Raw genomic sequence first — 20057 nt, 5'->3', positions numbered from 1 at the left:
ACTCTTTATTATAAATTATAAATAAAATATTATTAATAGATGGTATTCTTACATGAAAACAATGTAATAAAGGGAAGGGAAAAAGGTTAATAATTTAAAAAATAATTGATAAAATCATTACAATATATATGTTGTATAACTTTATAAGAAAAATAATTACAGTTATATGATATATAAAATCATAAGAAATATAAGATAAGAAATGTTATGTATAAAATACATTATAGAAATATCAAGTGTATTATTAAGATAATTGTATGAAAATTTATGACACTTGTTGTTAAATGAAAAAAAATCAATTAAAAAAAAAAAAACAAAGCAAATTTCCCCATAGGAAATAATGGAAACTCAGACGATTCGTTCCACAATCCAAAAACTTTAATACAAAATACTATACGTACTTTTGTTTTGCAAGACTTTGCTCATTTGGAAAAATGGTTACACTCCCGCAGCGTCAGAGAGAGAAGAACCATCGGCTCAGTTGTGATGTGTGTATACTGTATGTACTTGTATTGCAAGACATTGCTTGTATATCAAGTTAAAATTGAATCAAATGTTTTTGCTTGTCCTGCAAAACACTTGCAAACCAAGTTACTTGCAATCCAAGATTTTACTGTATTGGTGTCAGTTAGTCCTTTTAAAGTTATGTGCATATATCAGCTAAGTGCTCTGATGTATGCACATAACTTTAGGCTCCATATATAGAATTCAGGGGTTAGTCAATAACAATATCCAATGCAAATATATATAATTTTTCCACGTTAACATTCTGTTAGCATCTTATCTGCCCTCTCTGTCCCACCACACATCCTTATATAATGTGTATTTCTCTTTAAGAGCATAAGAATTGCCATATTGGGACAGACCAAAGGTCCATCAAGTCCAGTATCCTGTTTCCAGCGGTGGCCAACCCAGGTCCCAAGTACCTGGCAGAAACCCAAAGAGTAGCAACATGCCAAAGCTGAAATTGATGTCATAATGCCTCATTCCACCAATGTCTAAGAGTCAACCTCATCAGTGATGTCACAATGGCTTGATTGTCCTATACTTGGCTCACATAAGAGCTGCCTTACTGGGACAGATCACAGATCCATCAAACCTAGCATCCTGTTTCCAACAATGGCCAACCTAGGTTCCTCCCAGATAGTACTGAGTACAGCTTTACACAAGGCTAGAACAATCTTAAGAATCTGTTGGCTTGGAGGCCTAAAATCTAGCAAAGCCTATGTAATGTTTGTATGCATATATGTAATATGACAGCTGATAAAGTCCCCATGGCTTATCCAGTCTGCCCATCCACAGGAACTACTCAGCTCTATAATTCCCTGCTTGTTCTCTCTTTTTTTTTTTTTTTTTCCTGAATTAAGATATGTTCTTCGTCTCCATCACCTTCACTAAGAGGTTGTTCTATGCATCCACCAGCTTTTTGGTAAAGTAATTTGCTTCATGGAACCCCTCATTCCAGAGCTCTTGAAAGAGGCCCACCTCATATGTAGTTACACCTTGGGAATATTAAAATCTCTCTCCCATCCTTCCCACCTTCAAAAATAAATATATTTAGATCTTAAGTCTGTTTCCATATGCTTTATGACAAAAAGCAGTGATCGTTTTAGCATTTGCCATCTGGCCTGACTCATGCGAGTAGCAAGAGAGAAAATGATGGGCTTGTACCGCTCAAGACCCTATGTATGCCCTCATAATTTGTTCTTCTTCATCTTCCCCTTTTTATTCTTGGGGGGGAGGCTTTACAAAAATAAAATGTTTATGTGGGGTGATCAAAAATCCCTCGGTGCTGTTTCAATTAATCTGGTATAGCACTGGAGGTTATCAAGAAATTCCCGACAGCAGCATGGTTGCGAAACGGGGCCTGTCGGGAATTTCTTGATAACCTCCAGTGCTATATCAGATTAATTGAAACAGCACTGAGGGATTTTTGATCACTGCACTGCAGTGATCTTGCCCACACCAGAGGACAGAAAGATATCTTTAAAGATAAGTGCAGGTTTTTTATGCCAAAAATTGTTTGAAATAGGTTCTGGTGAAAATCATCTAGAACGGAGTTTTTCTTAAGACCAAGGATGTGTTTCCTATAACAATTTTATAATTGCCATAGAAGTTCCCTGAGTTTCTCTCTTGGAACACTGAGGTCTTTTCTCCATATACTTTAGATGCCTGCCTAATTAAAGTCTCTGGTAAAGGGATATAGTATATGAATATCTTTTTAGTGGCTTTATAGAAACATTGTAACATGATGGCAGATAAAGGCCAAATGGCCCATCCGCAGCATCCACTATCTCCTCCTCTCCCTAAAAGATCCCACAGGCCTGTCCCACGCTTTCTTGAACTCAGATACAGTCTTTGTCTCTACCACCTCTACCGGGAGACTATTCCATGCTTCTAGCACCCTTTGTTTTCTTGGATCTCTTTTTATAGAAGCTTTCTGAAGATCTCTAGAACTGTAGGAACCGATCTAAATGAGGTCTGATCACTATCGCCTCTTTTGTTTTATTTTTCTTGATGGCTCTTCCTCTCCCTGTGCACTCGAGCATCTTTCTGGCTTTTGGCGTCATCTTGCTTAACCTGTTTAGCCGCCTTAAGATTGTTGGATACTTTTGCCCTCAGACTAAAGGAAAAGTAAATGAAAATAAAAAGGTCAAGGCCAGGAAAAAAAAAAAAAAGCGCCAAACAAAATATCAAACAAAGACATGAAAAAGGTATGACAAAGCAATGCAAACATGATGTTCTTAAATATGTTTCCACTCCTAGTCACACGTACTAAAATGTTTTGCTGACCGTTCTCTTTCTTTTCCTTACACAGCTAGAGTTGGGAAGACATCGCTGATTATGTCTCTGGTCAGTGAAGAATTTCCAGATGAGGTAAAGCACCTCAATGATGGTTTTTACTGAGATTGGGCGCCTCCCGTCGACTGTTTAGAAAATCCGGACCATAGTGTATAACATGTGTGCCAGTGGTTCTGAACCCAGTCCCGAGGCCAAATATAGCCAGCCAGGTTTTCAGGATACCCGCAATGACTTTGCATGAGATAAATTTGCATGCATTCTCTTATATCCAAATACCTGACTGGCTAGGTGTGCCTTGAGGACTTTGTCGAGAACCCCTGTGTTATGGAATAGGCACACACCTCAAAGCAGGCTCCCACTAACAGCATTGTCCCCTACGAACCTTGTCATCCAGGAGAATTTCTAGAACTTACTCATCTCGGAATAGAGTCCTGAATTAATCTTCATGTTTTCAGGGATAGTCTCCATTAATTTTTTTCATGTTTGCTTTTTTGGAATTGCGATACATAAGTTGCTTTGGAGGTAGTTATGGCAGTCATTTTTATAAATCTTTTCCTGTGTTTAAAATATGTTTTTCTTGGGGAGAAAGAACTGTTATACTTGCAAACAAAGCTCCACATAAAGATAAACTTGTAGCTTTTGGCAAAGCAGTGGCACAGTTGCATAGTTCCGTATTTTTCGCTCCATAAGACGCACTTTTTTTTAACATAACATAACATCGTGCTTCTTAACCGCGTAACCATAAGTTCTACATGGTTTACAAAATATTATAAACTAAAGACAATTTAAGAATGACAGAAAGAAATTATTTAACCAAGTATTTTGAAAAGAGATAAGTTTTCAGTTGAGTTCTGAAATGTTTATAAGAACAGGCTTCACACAATAACAATCAAAATTCTCTGTCGCGTGAAGCTGCTTGGAATGCTAAAGTATGGTCCAGAAATTTCTTGCTTTTACAGCCCTGTACTGATGGGAAGGTAAACAGGGCATGAGATTTTCTACTATTTTTATACGATGCTAGAGAAAATCTATTAACCATATAAAACGGTGCGGTACCATACATAACCTTATATTTTTTCCACCCAAAAGTGGGTGGAAATGTCAGTGCGTCTTATGCAGTGAAGGTACTTTAAAAAAAAAAAAAACCAAACACCTCACCCCCACCCCGACGTACCTTTTTAAATGCCCGCGCCCGATACGGCTCTCCCTAGCGTTGGTGAGCACCCGGCTGTCTCAAGGTCCTTTGGATGCCTCCTCTCACTCGCGGTATCCAGATCCAGCGTCCCACACTCGCGATGGGCGGGGCCTTACTTCCAAGCTGCTTCCTAACCCAGCGAGAGAGGTCATCTTCCATGCTGTGACCACCGCTGACCTAATTACGGCAGCCTGCAGAGCGAACTTAGCAGGCTGCCATTGGCTCCGAGGCACGTTGCCTCTGCTGCATTCCCACCTCTCCTCTTACGTCAGGAGCGAGGCCACAGTAGAGGCAATATGCTTCGGAAACCAATGGCAGCCTGCTAAGTTCGCTCTGCAGGCTGCTGTAATTAGGTCAGTGGCGATCACAGCGTGGAAGACGACCTCTCTCGCTGGGTCAGGAAGCAGCTTGGAAGTAAGGCCCCGCCCATCGCGAGGGCCCCGGTGGGACGCTGAATCTGGACACCGAGGGGGGGGGTGAGAGGAGGCTTCCAAAGGACCTTGAGGAGGGACAGGAAAACAGACTTGAAGACAAGGCAGATGCTGGACTAGAGGGGGTAGAGAGGGGAAACACACTCAAAATGTTAGCAGAACGTTGATAGAGAGAGGGAGAAACCTGAAATAAAAGGGAGGCAAATGAGAGGGGGGCAGATGTTGGACTTGGGGGTGTATAGAGGGAAGAGAGAGAGAGAGATTGCAGAGAGGTGGAAAGATTCTAGACCAGGGAGGAAGGAAGGAGAGAGAGAGAGAAGCAGAGAAAGACCTGGAAGAAAGGAGAACAAATGCTGGACATGGGAATAGGATGGGATGGGAGGTTGTAAGCAGAAGAAAGACACTTGAAATAAAGGGGAGGCAGAAGAGAAGGGGGCAGATGTTGGACTTGGGGGTGTATAGAGGGAAGAGAGAGAGAGACTACAGAGAGGTGGAAAGATTCTGGACCAGGGAGGAAGGAAGGTAGGAGAGAGAAAAGCACAGAAAGACCTGGAAGAAAGGAGAACAAATGCTGGACATGGGGAGGGGATGGGGGAGGGAGTTGTAAGCAGAAGAAACACAGAGAGAGATAGAGACCTGGACCCAAAGGGGATGAGGCTGGATTGTGAAAGAAATATTGGATGCACAGTCAGAAAGAAGTCCAACCAGAAGCTAATTAAATCACCAGACAACAAAAGTAGAAAAAATGATTTTATTTTCAATTTAGTGATCGAAATGTGTCAGTTCTGAGGATTTATATCGGCTGTGTGTATATGAAAAATGAAAGGAAAAAATTTCATTACAATTAGTAGGGGAGGGGGGACAGAGTGCAGAGCCTGGCAGGGAGTGAGGGGGCTGGGTGCAGAGCCTGGTATATGTTAGTACACAATTTGGTTCAGAATGGTTTTTTTTTTCTTGTTTTCCTACTCTAAATCTAGGGTGCGTTTTATGGAGCGAAAAATATGGTATATGCTTTCTTCTAAAATATATGCGTACTTGCACACATTGTGCGCACAAAGGGCTCCTTTTACAAAGCCGTGGTAGCAGCTTTAACGCTCGCTAGCCTCTGCGCTAGCCGAAAAACTACCGCCTGCTCAAGGGGAGGCGGTAGCGGCTGGCAGTTTAGCGCGTGCTATTATGTGCATTAAACTGCTACCGCGGCTTCGTAAAAGGAGCCCAAAATGTCAGATGGAAGTGTGTTTGCAATATTGCTTTAAAAATTTCACATAGGAATAGGTTATCAGGGCTGTGGCATCAGTATAACTAAGCCTTCCTACAGATATTAGGGTTTAAAATTTGTGTTCTGGATATTTACCATTACTCTAGATCCAGGTCAAAGTTGTATACATGTATAAAATGATAAGTTTACAACATTTTATAAGTTTATTTTGCATCTGGAGTTGGAGGTGTTACACTGTTGCTCCACAGCCCTGCAGGTTATAAAACTACTGTCCACTTGATCTGTTCTAGTTCTAGTTTTTTAACTGGTGTTAAATTCATACCAAAATGTACAGAGAATATAAGATAAAGAAATTACAGTACTTCCAAAAAGTTTGAACAGGTTGAGTTCCAAAAATGAAGATGTCGGCTCTGTCCATCTGTTATCGCTCAGATGGATGTTTGTTATCCTTTATTAAAGGGAATCGGTATGATTACAGAAATAGTGGTATAGGTTACTGAACTGCTTGTTTGAAAATCCTGAATCTCTTCCCCCCCCCCTCCCCAATGTTTGCTTATGGTGCAGGTTCCCCTGCGTGCTGAAGAAATAACCATCCCAGCTGATGTTACTCCGGAGAGAGTCCCTACGCATATAGTGGATTATTCAGGTAATAGAGCAGATTTTCCGTGTTTGACTTTTACTGTGGCCTAATTGCTTTGGAACACCTGATGGTTGTGCTTGCTTGTCTGATTTTCCAGCTTCCTTCCACCTTTCTCATCGTTCTGGAAACATTCTGGAGAATGGCTATTGCCAGTTTTTAGAGACAAAAGGCTAGATTTACTAATATCTGTGAACGCAGTTCATACAAGGATCATTTCATAAATAATGCACACTATTTTTTTTATTTACATGTTTATTTTTTTTCAAGTATTTCTTTACAATCCTTCAATATAGTCTCCCTGCTTTGTAATGACCATGTCCCAACATCCGGGAAGCTTCATTATTCCATCCAAGACACCGTTTTTGTTCAGTTGCCGAATGGCTCGGGTAATGGCGGAAGAAAGCTCTTCCAGAGATGCAAATCTATGTTCACGCATAGGTTGTTTCAACTTTGGAAAAAGGTCGAAGTCTGGTGGACTCATTTCTGGACTGTAGGGAACTGAGATCACAGTCCAAGTGGAGAGCTCCATCTTCCCCACAACCCAAAAAATTTTGACGAGCTCAATCAAAAGTCAAACAAATCATTTTTGCTTATGATCATGAAGGCATCATCATCACAGATAAAGTTCCCTGTGGAAGAAGTGTCACAGCAGTGTATTATTGTGATTTTTTGCAAAAAATATGCAGAAAAATGTACAAAACCCGACCTCAGTTGCTCTTGGCTGGGCCACTCATTCTTCACGACAACACTCGCCCGCACATAGGGATGTCGTCATTGAAAAACTACGTGAATACAGCTGGGAGGTGTTACCTCATGCTCCCTACAGACATGAGTCCAGCAGACTTTGACCTTTTCCAAAGTTGAAACAACCTATGCGTGGACATCGTTTTGCATCTCTGGAAGAGTTTCTTCCGCCGGTACCCGAGCCTTTCGGCAACTGAACAAAAACGGTGTCTTGCTACGTTTATACCTTGTTATTTTGCTTTATTTCTATTGAAAATTTAATAAATAGTTTAAAAAAAACACACAAAACGGTGTCTTGGATGGAATAATGAAGCTTCCCGGACATTGGGACTCAGTCATTGCAAAGCAGGGAGACTATATTGAAGGATTGTAAATAAACATGTAAATAAATCAAAAATAGTGTGCATTATTTATGACATGACCCTTGTACATGTTATTGGTGAGGGTCTAGTTATTAATAATCCACACTAAACTCTTCAAATCATCCAGAATTAGTAACACTTACCAATTGCTCCTTCCATTATCCAAGGGAGTGAAATACAAATGGATATTCAATACCCTATTCACCTATATGGCCACAAGAAATCGGAACAACCTTCCCACAGCAATAAGGACAGAGACAAGTTGTCTCGCCTTCAGGAAAGGGCTGAAACCATTCTTGTTTGATAAATTCCTTACCACTTAGTAACTCAGCTAAGACTCATCTGCAATTTTACCTCTTCTGACCCCCTTTCTCCATTTGTAATCCATGATTGGTTTCCCCTCTGCTGTTTTTTCTCTCTCCCTCTATGCGATGTCGCCTTCCCCCACTCCCTCTATACTTGTAACATTATATCCTTCTCATTGATGTGATGTATCCACTATTCTCAAAAATCAAAAAACACTCGCCAACTAATTGCACCTTAAGTGTCAACTTTATGGAGATGGGCCTCAGAGACCTAGAAATCAGACAGTTGACTGCTGGTGGTTTTTGCAGGTCAATATCTCAATCATCGGCTCAAACTCCAATCAGCAATTTTTTATATGTTTTTTAAATTTTTTAAACTTTTTAAATATATTATTTAACTTCATATTCAACATTTGAATTCATTTTCTTATTCGCTATATAAATTCATTTGCTTATTCATATGCCTATACTTTCAAAAAAAGCACTTATCTTGCTGAACGCCACTAGACATAAACGGCACTTCTTGGTGAAACCCGACGGGACCTTCGTTTCACCCCACTAGGCTTCGTCAGGGCGCCATTTTGAAAGACTCTCCAAACGTGATAGCAAGTTGTATTCTGTACTGCTGAATACCACCCCCTGACGAAGCCTATTGGGGTGAAACGGAGGCCACTGTCGGGTTTCAGCAAGCAGTGCCGCCATCTCAAACTGAATATGTCTAAAACTGACCTCCTTATCTTTCCCCCCAAACCCGCCTCCCCTCTCTCGCCATTCTCTATCTCTGTGGATAACGTTATCATCCTCCCTGTCTCGTCGGCTCGCAACCTTCCTCTCTCCTCAGATCCAACAAACCGCCAAATCCTGTCACTTCCTCCTCTATAACATTACCAAAATCTGTCCTCTTCTCTCTGAACACGTCACCTTGCGCTTAGACTACTGCAATGTACTTCTCTCATGTGCTTTTCTTTCACCTCTTCAATCCGTTCAAAATGCTGCTGCGCGACTCATATTCCGTGAGAGCAGCTATTCTCACATTACCTCTCTCCTCAAGTCACTTCATTGGCTCCCCATCCGTTTCTGAATACAGTTTAAACTCCTCTTGCTGACTTCCAAGTGCATTCGCTCTGAAGCCCCCTGATCCCTCCTCACTCATCTCCCCCTATGCTCCTCCCCCCCGATCTCCACTCCTCGGGCAAGTCCCTCTTATCTGTACCCTTCCACTGCCTACTCCAGACTCCGTCCCTTCTTTCTTGCGGCGCCGTATGCCTGGAACAGGTTGCCTGAATCAATACGTCGTGTTCCGTCCCTGGCAGTGTTCAAATCTCAGCTAAAGGTCACTTTTTTGAAACTGCTTTCAACTCTTAACTCCCCTTCACTGCTGTCAGATACCTAGACCCGCTATAATCTCCCCAAGCCTGCTGCTATCAGATACCTAGACCCACTATAACCTCCCCAACCGTGAAATGTCCTGTCTAAATTAGATTGTAAGCTCTTCTGAGCAGAGACTGTCTATTATATGTTAAAATGTACAGGGCTGCGTACGCCTTTCAGCGCTATAGAAATAATAAATAGTAGTAGTAGAGAGTTATGACTGAACCTAACCTATATTAGAATAGATATTTTATCTATAATGTTTTAAATGTTATTTTTATTAGTTGTTTAAACCCCTCCCCCCCCCCATTTTACAAAGCCATGTGACAATGGCACTGAACCCATTAATTCCCAGTAGGCTTCAGTGCGATTACCACAGGCTGCCTCAATAATCGGCTTTTATAAAAGGGGGCCTAAATGAATTGATTTGTGTCATGGTTATTTTGTTATTGCACTGTGTGCATTGTATATTCCATTTTATGATATTGCAAACAGGTTTGGGCATCTATGGAAAGGGAATAAAAAAAGGCAAGTGAATGAAAATAGTGTGTGGATCTAGGAAAGGCAAAAAGATTCTTATTAAATTGAGTTTTGATATGTGAATGGTGACCTGATTCCAATGTTAGGGGAAAAGGACAGTGACAACCACTCTTCAATGTGGTTGTTTTAGGAAACTCTTAAAACCCTACGACAGATTGCAGACAGATTGTTTTTGGTTTTTGGGGTTCTTTTTAAATATGAAGGTAGCGCCATACCGCACCAATCACTGAAAATAAAATTTATCAAAAGTATATTAAGGGTAAAACCTCTGTCACAAGCCTCTGCTTGCGCTGGATCGGTAGCATGGAATGTTGCTACTCTTTGGGATTCTAGAATCTTGTTACTCTCTGGGATTCCGGAATCTTGCTATTCTTTGAGATTCTCTGAATGGAATGTTGCTACTCTTTGGGGTTCTAGAATCTTGTTACTCTCCGGGATTCCAGAATTTTGCTATTCTTTGAGATTCTGTATAGAATGTTGCTACTCTTTGGGATTCTAGAATCTTGTTACTCTCTGGAATCTTGCTATTCTTTGAGATTCTGTGTGGAATGTTGCTATTCTTTGGGATTCTGGAATCTTGCTACTCTCTGGAATTCTGGAATCTTGCTATTCTTTGAGATTCTGTGGGGAATGTTGCTACTCTTTGGGGTTCTGGAATCTTGTTACTCTCTGGGATTCCGGAATTTTGCTATTCTTTGAGATTCTGTATAGAATGGTGCTATTCTTTGGGATTCTGGAATCTTGCTACTCTCTGGAATTCTGGAATCTTGCTATTCTTTGAGATTCTGTGGGGAATGTTGCTACTCTTTGGGGTTCTGGAATCTTGTTACTCTCTGGGATTCCGGAATTTTGCTATTCTTTGAGATTCTGTAATGAATGTTGCTACTCTTTGGGTTCATATACTGGATTCAGCGTTTATTGTGGCTAGTTCTACCTTAAGATAAGTGTTGCCTTCCTCACTATTGTTATGGTGACATTTAAGAAAAATTAACGTTATGGTAAAAATAAATGCTATATGAGAGATTAGTGTTTTAAATAAATAAAAAAATATAGATTTAGCACCACAGACTATGTTTTAATAACACAGATAGTACACATAATTAATTTATAAGGTAGGGTGGGAGGAATGAGCATACATGATTAAAGAATCAATCACAGGATGTGGACCTGGAATGGTATTTGATTATAGGAGGTCCTATGATCTGAGCTCCTAAACATTATCATATGCTCATCTCCCTTAGTAATATTTGGTGTTTAAAAAAGAGATAGAAATAGTCAAAATACAGTATAGTAGAACTAAAATTGTTTAATAAAACTATATTAAGAAACCAAAAATAATTTGGGCAATCTTAAAATGGTTTTTTTTTCCAAAATAATGAATTTATGATATGGTTGTAATCATCCCTATGACCCTCTTTCTTTTCTAGAAACTCTTTGGGTTTTGGCCAGGTATTAGTGACCTGGATTGGCCACCGTGAGAACGAGCTACTGGTCTGACCCAGTAAGGCTATTCTTATGGTCCTATGCAAGCTTTTGGGACTTCAGCTTCCTTGGGAAGAGATTTTAATAGTCCTGAAAAATAGTGTCGCCTGATTTTGAAAACTAAGGCCCCCTTTTACAAAGCTGGTCAGCCGAGTGCCGTGCGACAAATGCTCTGACGCCCATTCAGTTCCTATGGGCATCGGATCATTCACAGCGCTGGCCCATGCTGACAGCTTTTGTAAAAGGGGGTAAGTCTTTTATTCACTGTTAAATTCTCCCTCTCTGGATTGTGTACACTCCTAGGGAAATGGTCTGTTGGCCTGTGGTTTTCTTTTAAAATAGCATACTTCATTTTCTGCTGAGGTTTCGATTATACATTGAGATACCACACTTAGAATCCATTTCTGCATTTGCACATTTTAATATGAGAACTAATAAAGAGCAGCTCTTAATAATTGAAAGGATTGGAGACAAGGCCGGTTCTCTGCAGTTCAGGTCTCCTAAATTGGTTTTCCTAAAAGTTAAAAAAAAAAAAAAAATTTGTTCTGTGCACATTTGCAACCTTTTAAAAGTAATAGTAAGCTTTTGGCTAGAGGAACACAAATTGTAAATGGAGTTAGCTTCCTGGCCTCTTGCTGCTGCTGTCAGTAACTCAATGCTTTCTTCTGTAGAAGCCGAACAGACGGATGAGCAACTGCACCATGAGATTTCCCGGGTGAGTGGAGCAGTGGTATTTATTTCTGCTTTCCAGTACTCTATGGAGTATTTTATACATGGTCTGAGACAATATTACTCAACTACCATGTCCCCGAAAATAAGACAGTGTTTTTTATATTAATTTTGGATCCAAAAAATGCATTAGGGCTTATTTTCAGGGCATGTCTTCTTTTTTTTTTCATGTACAACAATCATCTCTCTCTTCCTCTCCTCCACCCCAGTTCTTCCTCTTTCCTTTCTCTCCTCCCCCTCCATGTCTACCATCTTTCCTCCCCTCTCACCCATCCCCTTATGCAGCATCTTTCTATCCCTCCCACCATGAGACTGACATACCTTCTCTCCAAGGCCTGCAAAAGCAGCGGCAGCGCTCTGAACGAGCTGCTTCATGGTCTTCCCCGCCAGGGCCAGGCCTTCCCTCTGCAGCATCTTTCTATCCCTCCCTCCCATCCCCCGCAGAACCCCACTGACCCTCCCACTGTGACGTGGCAGACGGAAAGCCCCAGCGGGGAAGACCACGAAGCAGCCTGTTCAGGGCGCTTTCGCCGCTGCTGCTTTAGGAGGCCTCGAAGTGGAGGTATGTCAGATCTCATCAGGGTGAGGGTTGCTGAATTGACGAGTCTGATTTTTTTTTGGCAAATCGGGCAGCACTAGTGTCAGGGATGGAGTCGGGGACATTCGGGTGTCGATCTTAACTAGGGCTTATTTTTGGGGTAGGGCTTATATTAGGAGCATCTTTAAAAATCATGCTAGGGCTTATTTTCAGGGAAATAGGGTAGTGGTTCCTTTTTACCATTACATGCCAAACCTATTCAGAGCTAATACAAAATTATCGACCCAGTTCAGAATAATACTGTTTACAAATCGTAGAAACATAGAATATGACAACAGGAAAAGATCATAGGGCCTGCTCATCCAAACCAACTGCCCAGTGTTTATGATTCCTTCCTCTCTCTGACATCCTCAGTGCCGCCCTCTGCTTTTCTGAATTCGGATACAGTTCTTGTCTCCACCACATTCACTGGGAGTCTGTTCCATGAATCCATCACCCTTTCTCTACGAAAAAAATATTTGCTTAGATTAGTTCTGAAATTTACCCCTCTCACTTTCATCCTATGAATATTTTATAGTAAGCCTCACAGGAGTGTGCCACAGGTGTTTTGAAGGTCTAATAAATGCAAAAACCCCTCATCCTTCCAGAGCTTCCTTTTTCCTTGAAAGAGGCCTGAATCTTGTGCATTTATACCTCGGAGGTATTTGAATATCTCTGACGTGCCCCCATCCTGCCTTTTTGCAGGGCTACCTCCCTGTGGCTTAATTTTTTTTTTTTTTTTTTTTACAAAGCCGCACAGTAAATGCTCCAATGCCCATTCAGTTCCTATGGGCATTGGAGCATTTACCGTGCTGGCCTGCTCCGCTGGCTTTTATAAAAGAAGGGGTATATGTTTTATGACATACTGTTGACCATTTTAGTTGCCACTCTACACAGACTTTTTTGTCCTTTTGAAGATGTGTTTTCTAGAATTGTACACAGTTCTCAGAATGCAATCTCGCCAGATGTTAATTATAAGGTAGTTTTTTTTTTTCACTGTTCAAAATGATGCAGTTTGATTTTCCTGGTTGAGGTACCAAAATGGAGTTTTGTTTTTGTCAAGGTGGGGGGAGGGGGGAGATCCTTGACCATTAGTCACCCCTGAAAATGGTCTGCTCAGCTTTTCTGTTGATCCCGCTGCCTAAGATTGTTCCTTATCGGACTCTGATTAGCTGGATCATTGCGGCCCGTTCTCTTTCTCATCCAGAATGTAATCACCTTGTTTCTCTCATTGTAGGCCAACGTGATCTGCATAGTTTACGCAGTTAACAACAAGAATTCTATTGAGAAGGTGAGTTGAACATCCCACGTTTTATTCCTTATATATGTACCTATTATGGTATCTTTCGTATTCTGATGCCATTTATCATATTTCTGATATGATTGTTGTACAGTGTTGCTAAACATGTATATTTCTGATACTGTTTCATATTAGTCCTATTAGATTTCAATTTGCTTCCTTGATTTTGTTTATTCTTGGGTTTTACTATTGTTTTGGTGTTAACAAAATTCTAAGTTTTACACTGCCTTCAGTGAAGCTCTTTATAAAGGCAATAAATCTCCCCAAATAATTACATTTATATATTTTGGGTGACTGTGATAAAGCAAACCTACTACCATAGCTACTACCCCAGAGGCTATAAAAGTGGACATGGTGTCTTAGACTTTGTTTCACAAACACTGATACAGGGACACTACAACAAGTACCTAGAGAAGCAGAGCAACCAGTAAAATGAAAAGATGAGGAGGAAAAAGTCTCAGATCTCAACCTCCACCCTACAGAGACAAGATGACAGGTATAGCAGGGTAAAAAAAAACCTCAAATACAAATTAAATCGGTGCTCTGTGCAATGCAAGAAAATCCACTGAAATTTCAAAATTTAACAAAATAAAAGGCTTATTTGCCTAGAAAAGGTTTCACGCTGACGATGGCAAGCGTTTCACATTCGTGGCTGCTTCAGACCTAGCAACAAAAGCCATAATAAGTTAAAAGACAGATATATGCCTACACCTAAGTGCTGAAAAATACATCGGCTATATTGTGTAAATATAAAACAATGAAACAATGAAAAGTACCCTTGTTGTCAGAAACCACCTCAGTGGTGTCTTGCTGCTTCACAAACCGTCTAGAACTAAAACAGGGGGAAGGGAAAAGGGGGAATTGATGCCATATTCTCATATCCCAAAATGCACCTGCTTAAAGGCAAAGTATAAACAGAAATGTAGATGGAAGCTGTCTCAGTTCCCTGGACTGAACACTGATCTCAGCAAAAAAGAACTCCATGCCAGCTTCTGAGGCTTTTTCCTCCTTATTTTTTATTTTATTGGTTGCTCTGCATCTCTGGGCATTTGCTATAGTGTCCCTATATTAGTGTTTGTGATGCATTAATTTTTTGTTTAGTTTTGTTTTTTGATGGCAAGTAGAAGGGTGTTTAGTTATTAAAGTATTTTTCTGCTTTCTTTTGAATTGGTTTCTATTAGTGAGTCTAGACCAGTGTCTCTAAAACCTTTTTAGCTCTGGCACACTAAACGGAGCAAATGTTTTTCACAGCACACTAAATGGGGTAAATATTTTTGTGGCACATTATAATTGAAATGATAAAGTTGCAAAACCAACAAAAAATTAAATTTGAGTTATTTATTTAAAGTTCTTTAACCTATATATGGGTAATTGTAACAACGGTGAAACTAAAATAGATAAAATAGAATTGCTAATCAATGCGATGGATGTGCTTGTTTTTGAGGGCAAATTAACTAAAAAATGCGGCTTGATAGTCAATAAGCAAACACGCATTTCATCATCCACCATCTGCGGTTCTCTCTTTTTTTTAAATTTAATTTGTCGAAGCTGAAAATCCAAGTTTGCAAAGATAAGATCCAAACGGTAACAAAGCCTTGATTGCTTTGTTGTTCAAGTTAGGATAACTACTGCATAAAAAATAAAACTAAAATTACTTGCTGTTAGTTTTCAAGGACCAATCGCGTCAAAGAATGATGCTTGTCTGGGCAGATGTATCTTTACGCACACAGACGCTCATAACTTTGGTAGACTCTTGCGTATGCGACGTACATATCATCTATTTTAGTGTATACTTATGAAGAGAATTTTAAAAAACAAAGTGAAATTCTGGAAATCGCTCATGGCACCCCCGGGATCTCTTTGGGGTGCATCACTGTGCCTTGGCACACAGTTTTTTGAGAGACTAGTCTAGACTTTAGCATTTGGTCACAGTTGATTTAGTCTTGCTTGTAGGATTTGTCCATCTTTGCATAGATCCCATGTTGTATATGATTTAACCGAATAATTTGTACAGCTGAATGGTAAAGGAGGGGGTGGGGTAATACGCTTGCATCTCGTGATTAACATTTTTGTGGCTGTAGGTAACAAGTCGATGGATTCCTCTCATCATTGAAAGAACAGACAAAGATAGCAGGTACCATATTTATTTAACTTAATTTAAAAGTAGGGTGCTTACTTCACTTTTAAAGGAGCAGCTCTCTGTCAAATATGGATTACAACAGAATAAACACATGCCAGATACATAAAGTATGATTACACAAAATCGTATAAAACCAAAAAGTATAATTGCATTAAGGCGGAAAAAAAACCACACTAGCATATCTCTAATCCTTCACTTGCCCTGAAATTGCTCAAAGCCGTTTTATTTAAAAAACAAACAAGCTTCAATATGCTGGAAAACCAGCCAGGTTTTTCACTGCTTTCAAAATGTCTAATAGTTGTTTCAGCCTCAGCAACAGAGGCAGCACATCCCAGAGAAACAGAGGTTTGCCTGGGATGGATAACCCAACTTCTTGGGAGAAGACAGAACAAGGAAGTGGTCCTGGCCAGAGCGCAAGGCCCAGGCAGGAGAATGTCTTTGGGTACAACGTTTAATGTGCTCCAACTCCATTTATCTAAAATTCCTAAGTTCTAGAACTCAGAGGTTATCAGTGTAGTACCTGAAGCAGAAGTGTGGCCCCAAATCATTTTTGTAGCTCTGTTCGTGACCAGCTTTAACTGAGACAACTGTGTTTTTTGGCTAACTCAAGAGGTATAGTAGTCCAAATGTGATAATTCTGTTTTCTGCAAGCCTGGCTACAAATTGAGCAGAGGAGCCAGCTTAGTGGCTGAGAACCAGGGAGGTTGGCTTTCAAATCCTGCTTCTCCCAGTGATGCTTGGAAAAGTCACTTCACCCTCCCTTGCTTCAGGTATTGACTTAATTGTAAGCTCACCCGGACAAGGAAATAACTTGTGTGCCTGCTTGTAATGTGCCTTGAGTCTAGATCTGGAAAAGGTTGGTTATTAATGTTAGAATCAAATCCACAAATGCTGCTGAGGAGAGAATCTGTTTGATATCGTTGTTGATCCAGCCCTTTGAAATTTTGAGTTTTATAACACTGCTTTGAGTGACTGTCCTTCAGTTTAGGATGATGAAGAGTAAGAGATATGCTGTGATGGGTTTCTTGGGGTTTTTTTTTGTTTTACATAATAACATAATATACGACAACAGATAAAGATCCACATGGTCCATCTAGTCTGCCCAGTAAGGCAGCCAGAGCCACACCTGGCACTCCATCATGGTCAGATACTGGCATCGCAAGTAGGGCAGTCCCTATTTCTCTCTTCTCTCCTTTTTTTCATGTCATCATTTAATTCTTTTTTAATTATATGATTGTTAATCAAGTCAACTCCATTTTCTTAGAGATGACCCGGTGTATAAACTTAAGATTTATTTCTTGAAATAATTTATGAATCGCTTAAATCTAAGTGATTTTACATCCACAGTTTCAAACATAAACAAACATTATAAAATGCAGTAAACCAAGAAGTCAATCTTCCCCCACAAAATTTCCTTAATACAGAATTGTTTAAATCTAAAACAAATAAGAACCACAGAGTTAGAGAAAGGCGTCCACAAACAATTTTGTTTTTAACAATTTCTTGAAAGACATTATATTCCTGTACACTTCTCCCTCCATATTCGCTGTGATAGGGGATTAACAGAACCGCAAATACAGAAAAACCGCAAATAACTTTTTCATATGTTATTCGTTGTTTTCTATTAAAAACCATCGTGAATATGGTGAAACCGCAAATAACATGGTGGGAGACCTGGCCTGTTCCTGAAAGAGAGGCAAAACATGGTGAAGAAAGTGCTGGAATTGGTGATTTTTCTCTGTAAACACTTGGAGTCAGCGATTTCTCTATGCAAGCTGATGTCATTTGGGGGGAGGAGCCAGCAAGCTAAAAACCATGAATAATCGAAACTGCGATTACTGAAACCACGAATATGGAGGGAGAAGTGTACTTGTATATGTATTCAGTTTTGTATTTTTGATTATTGTTAATAAAGTTCTTTATTTCCAAGGCTGACGTGTACAGTCCCTTTTCCCCCCACTTGCTTCTTCGTTTCATGTAATTTTATCATGCATGTGTAGTTTACTCCACCTTGAGCCGTATTACATTGATGGCTAAGAAAGTGAAATAAATACAGTTTAGATTGCTCAACCGGAAACCAATATGAAAATGTTAGAGCTCCAGAAAAATCATTCTGCTGCTGGTGGATTGCTTTCTTGCAACATTTCCTAGTGGGACGAGTAGGGCAAGATTGCAGAATTGAACTGAGTCTAAATAACATTCCCACTTTGCTTGCATGTGCTTTCTTATGTTTCAGACTGCCTCTCATATTGGTTGGCAACAAGTCGGACCTGGTGGATTACAGCAGTATGGAAACCATCCTTCCTATAATGAACCAGTACACAGAAATAGAGACGTGTGTGGAGGTGGGCTCTGCTCGCATGGGAGAAATCACACGCTGCTGGCGTTTACAATACCTCGAATACCAGGCCACCTATTTTACTGCGACTCCTTTGTATTTGTATATATGTGGCTGTTGCTGGTGATTGTGTTGCAGAGGGCAGAGCCGAGATCTGTGTGTCTAAAGAAAATCCCACAGCATGTCACTCATTTCTGTGTTTTACATTTTCTGAGCACCATAGACCAAGTATTGCAGGAGAATGGGGTTATTTAGGGGTTGGACATGATCAATAAGTGACCACCTTGTGCTTTTTCTTAAAGAGGAACTGACTGATTCAATTTGAAATAACCATTGCACTTAAAGATAAGAAAATACATGTTCAACAAAAAAGCCCACTCTCCTGTAGCTCTGGAAATGGGTTGAGCCAAGAGAAACCTTGTTTTCAGCCCATGCACCTGTCGATTGTCATTCCTGCTTCAACTCTGATGGGCTACGCTGAGGCAGGTTAGGTGACATCAAAGATGGAGCCCAGTGGGGAACTGTTAAAAATAAAGACAACAATAGAAACATAGAAACTGACGGCAGAAAAGGGCCACGGCCCATCCAGTCTGCCCACACCAATGACCCACCCCTACTTTCCCCTATGTAGAGATCCCACGTTCCCTTAAGTAGAGATCCCACGTACCAATCTCTCTCTCTCATGGTTTCTGAAAGTGATGCTGGCTTTTTCTATCACTTGGCTACCCCTCCCTTTCCCCAACACTGTGGAACATTCCTTCATGGAGCCAGTGGTTGGGTTATGACATCATTGGAAGCCCCACCCTCACTAATAGCATTCTGTCCCAGTATGAGCTCTGGTCTGTATTTTACTGAATTAAGTATAAGGTAATTAGGGCATCTGAATGTTGCTAATGTCAGGAATAGTATCTTATATACTCAAATATAAACCTATCCGAATATAAACTGAAGTGACCTTTTTTTTTTCCCCCTCCCGAAAAAGGGGGAAATGTTGCCTTCAATATAAACTGAGGGTTTATATTCAAATGCCCTGCACCCAGCTTTCCTTCCCTTCCTCCTTTCTTCCTCTCCCTTTTCTGCCCAGCTCTGCACCCAGCCTCTGATGCCCACTGCAGGTCTCCTGCAGGCCTGCCTGAAGGCCTATGGTCCAGTGCTGAGCTGGAACAAGAACGATCCCTCCTATGTTCTGTCTTGGCTAACTCTGAAGCCTCTCAGATCCCTCTTCTACACCTTACCTTTAAAAGCCCTGTTGGTCCAGCAGTGAAGCAGGGCAAGAGCGATTTTCCTACACTCCTGCTTTGTGCAGAGCTGCGATCAAAAATGGCTGCTGTGAGTTCTCATAATCTCGCGAGATTGTTGTGGTAATGTGTGGCAGTCATTTTTTATCATGGCTCTGCACAGGGCAGCAGCGTAGGAAGATTGGTTCTGCCCCGCTTCATCACTGGGCCACCAAGGCTTTAAAGGTAAGGTGTAGAGGGAGACGGGAGGATTCAGAATCAACCGGGACAGGACATAGGAGGGATCGCTCTTATCCTGGCTCACTGCTGGACCACCAGGGTTTCAGGCAGGCCCGAGGGAGGCCTGCAGTGGGCATCGGGGGATGGATGCAGAGCTGGGCAGGAAGGGAAGGAGAGCCAAAGAATCAAATATAAACCAAGACCCCCATTTTTGGGCCACTTATTTGGCCCAAAAATCTTGGTTTATATTTGAGGATATACAGTAAGTTAAAATAATGATTTTATATAGGCATCCTACAAGTTTTGAATTTAAATTAAAATGCATCTGCCTATATATTTATTAAATTGTACTCTTCCCTTCAAATAAGCAGTGTGGTTGTATGTTTGAAAAGACTTTGATAATGGTCATCTTGCCTGACCCTAAT

General features: G+C 40.6%; 1 protein-coding gene across 4 annotated transcripts in view; it reads left to right on the top strand.

The window, feature by feature from the left end:
* RHOT1 (ras homolog family member T1) overlaps window positions 1-20057 on the top strand; it is an 87941-nt gene that overhangs the window by 16748 nt on the left and 51136 nt on the right. For all 4 annotated transcript variants that reach the window (XM_033961229.1, XM_033961228.1, XM_033961230.1 and 1 more), the window contains exons 2-7: window positions 2819-2877; window positions 6212-6293; window positions 11763-11806; window positions 13635-13688; window positions 15779-15831; window positions 18074-18182. In XM_033961229.1, the coding sequence (XP_033817120.1) occupies window positions 2819-2877; window positions 6212-6293; window positions 11763-11806; window positions 13635-13688; window positions 15779-15831; window positions 18074-18182 (401 nt within the window). The remainder of the gene's footprint in view (window positions 1-2818; window positions 2878-6211; window positions 6294-11762; window positions 11807-13634; window positions 13689-15778; window positions 15832-18073; window positions 18183-20057) is intronic.

The sequence above is a fragment of the Geotrypetes seraphini genome, chromosome 10 (assembly GCF_902459505.1).
Source record: "Geotrypetes seraphini chromosome 10, aGeoSer1.1, whole genome shotgun sequence".
Classification (NCBI taxonomy): Eukaryota; Metazoa; Chordata; class Amphibia; order Gymnophiona; family Dermophiidae; genus Geotrypetes; species Geotrypetes seraphini.
This window is presented reverse-complemented; position numbering and strand designations above follow the sequence as displayed.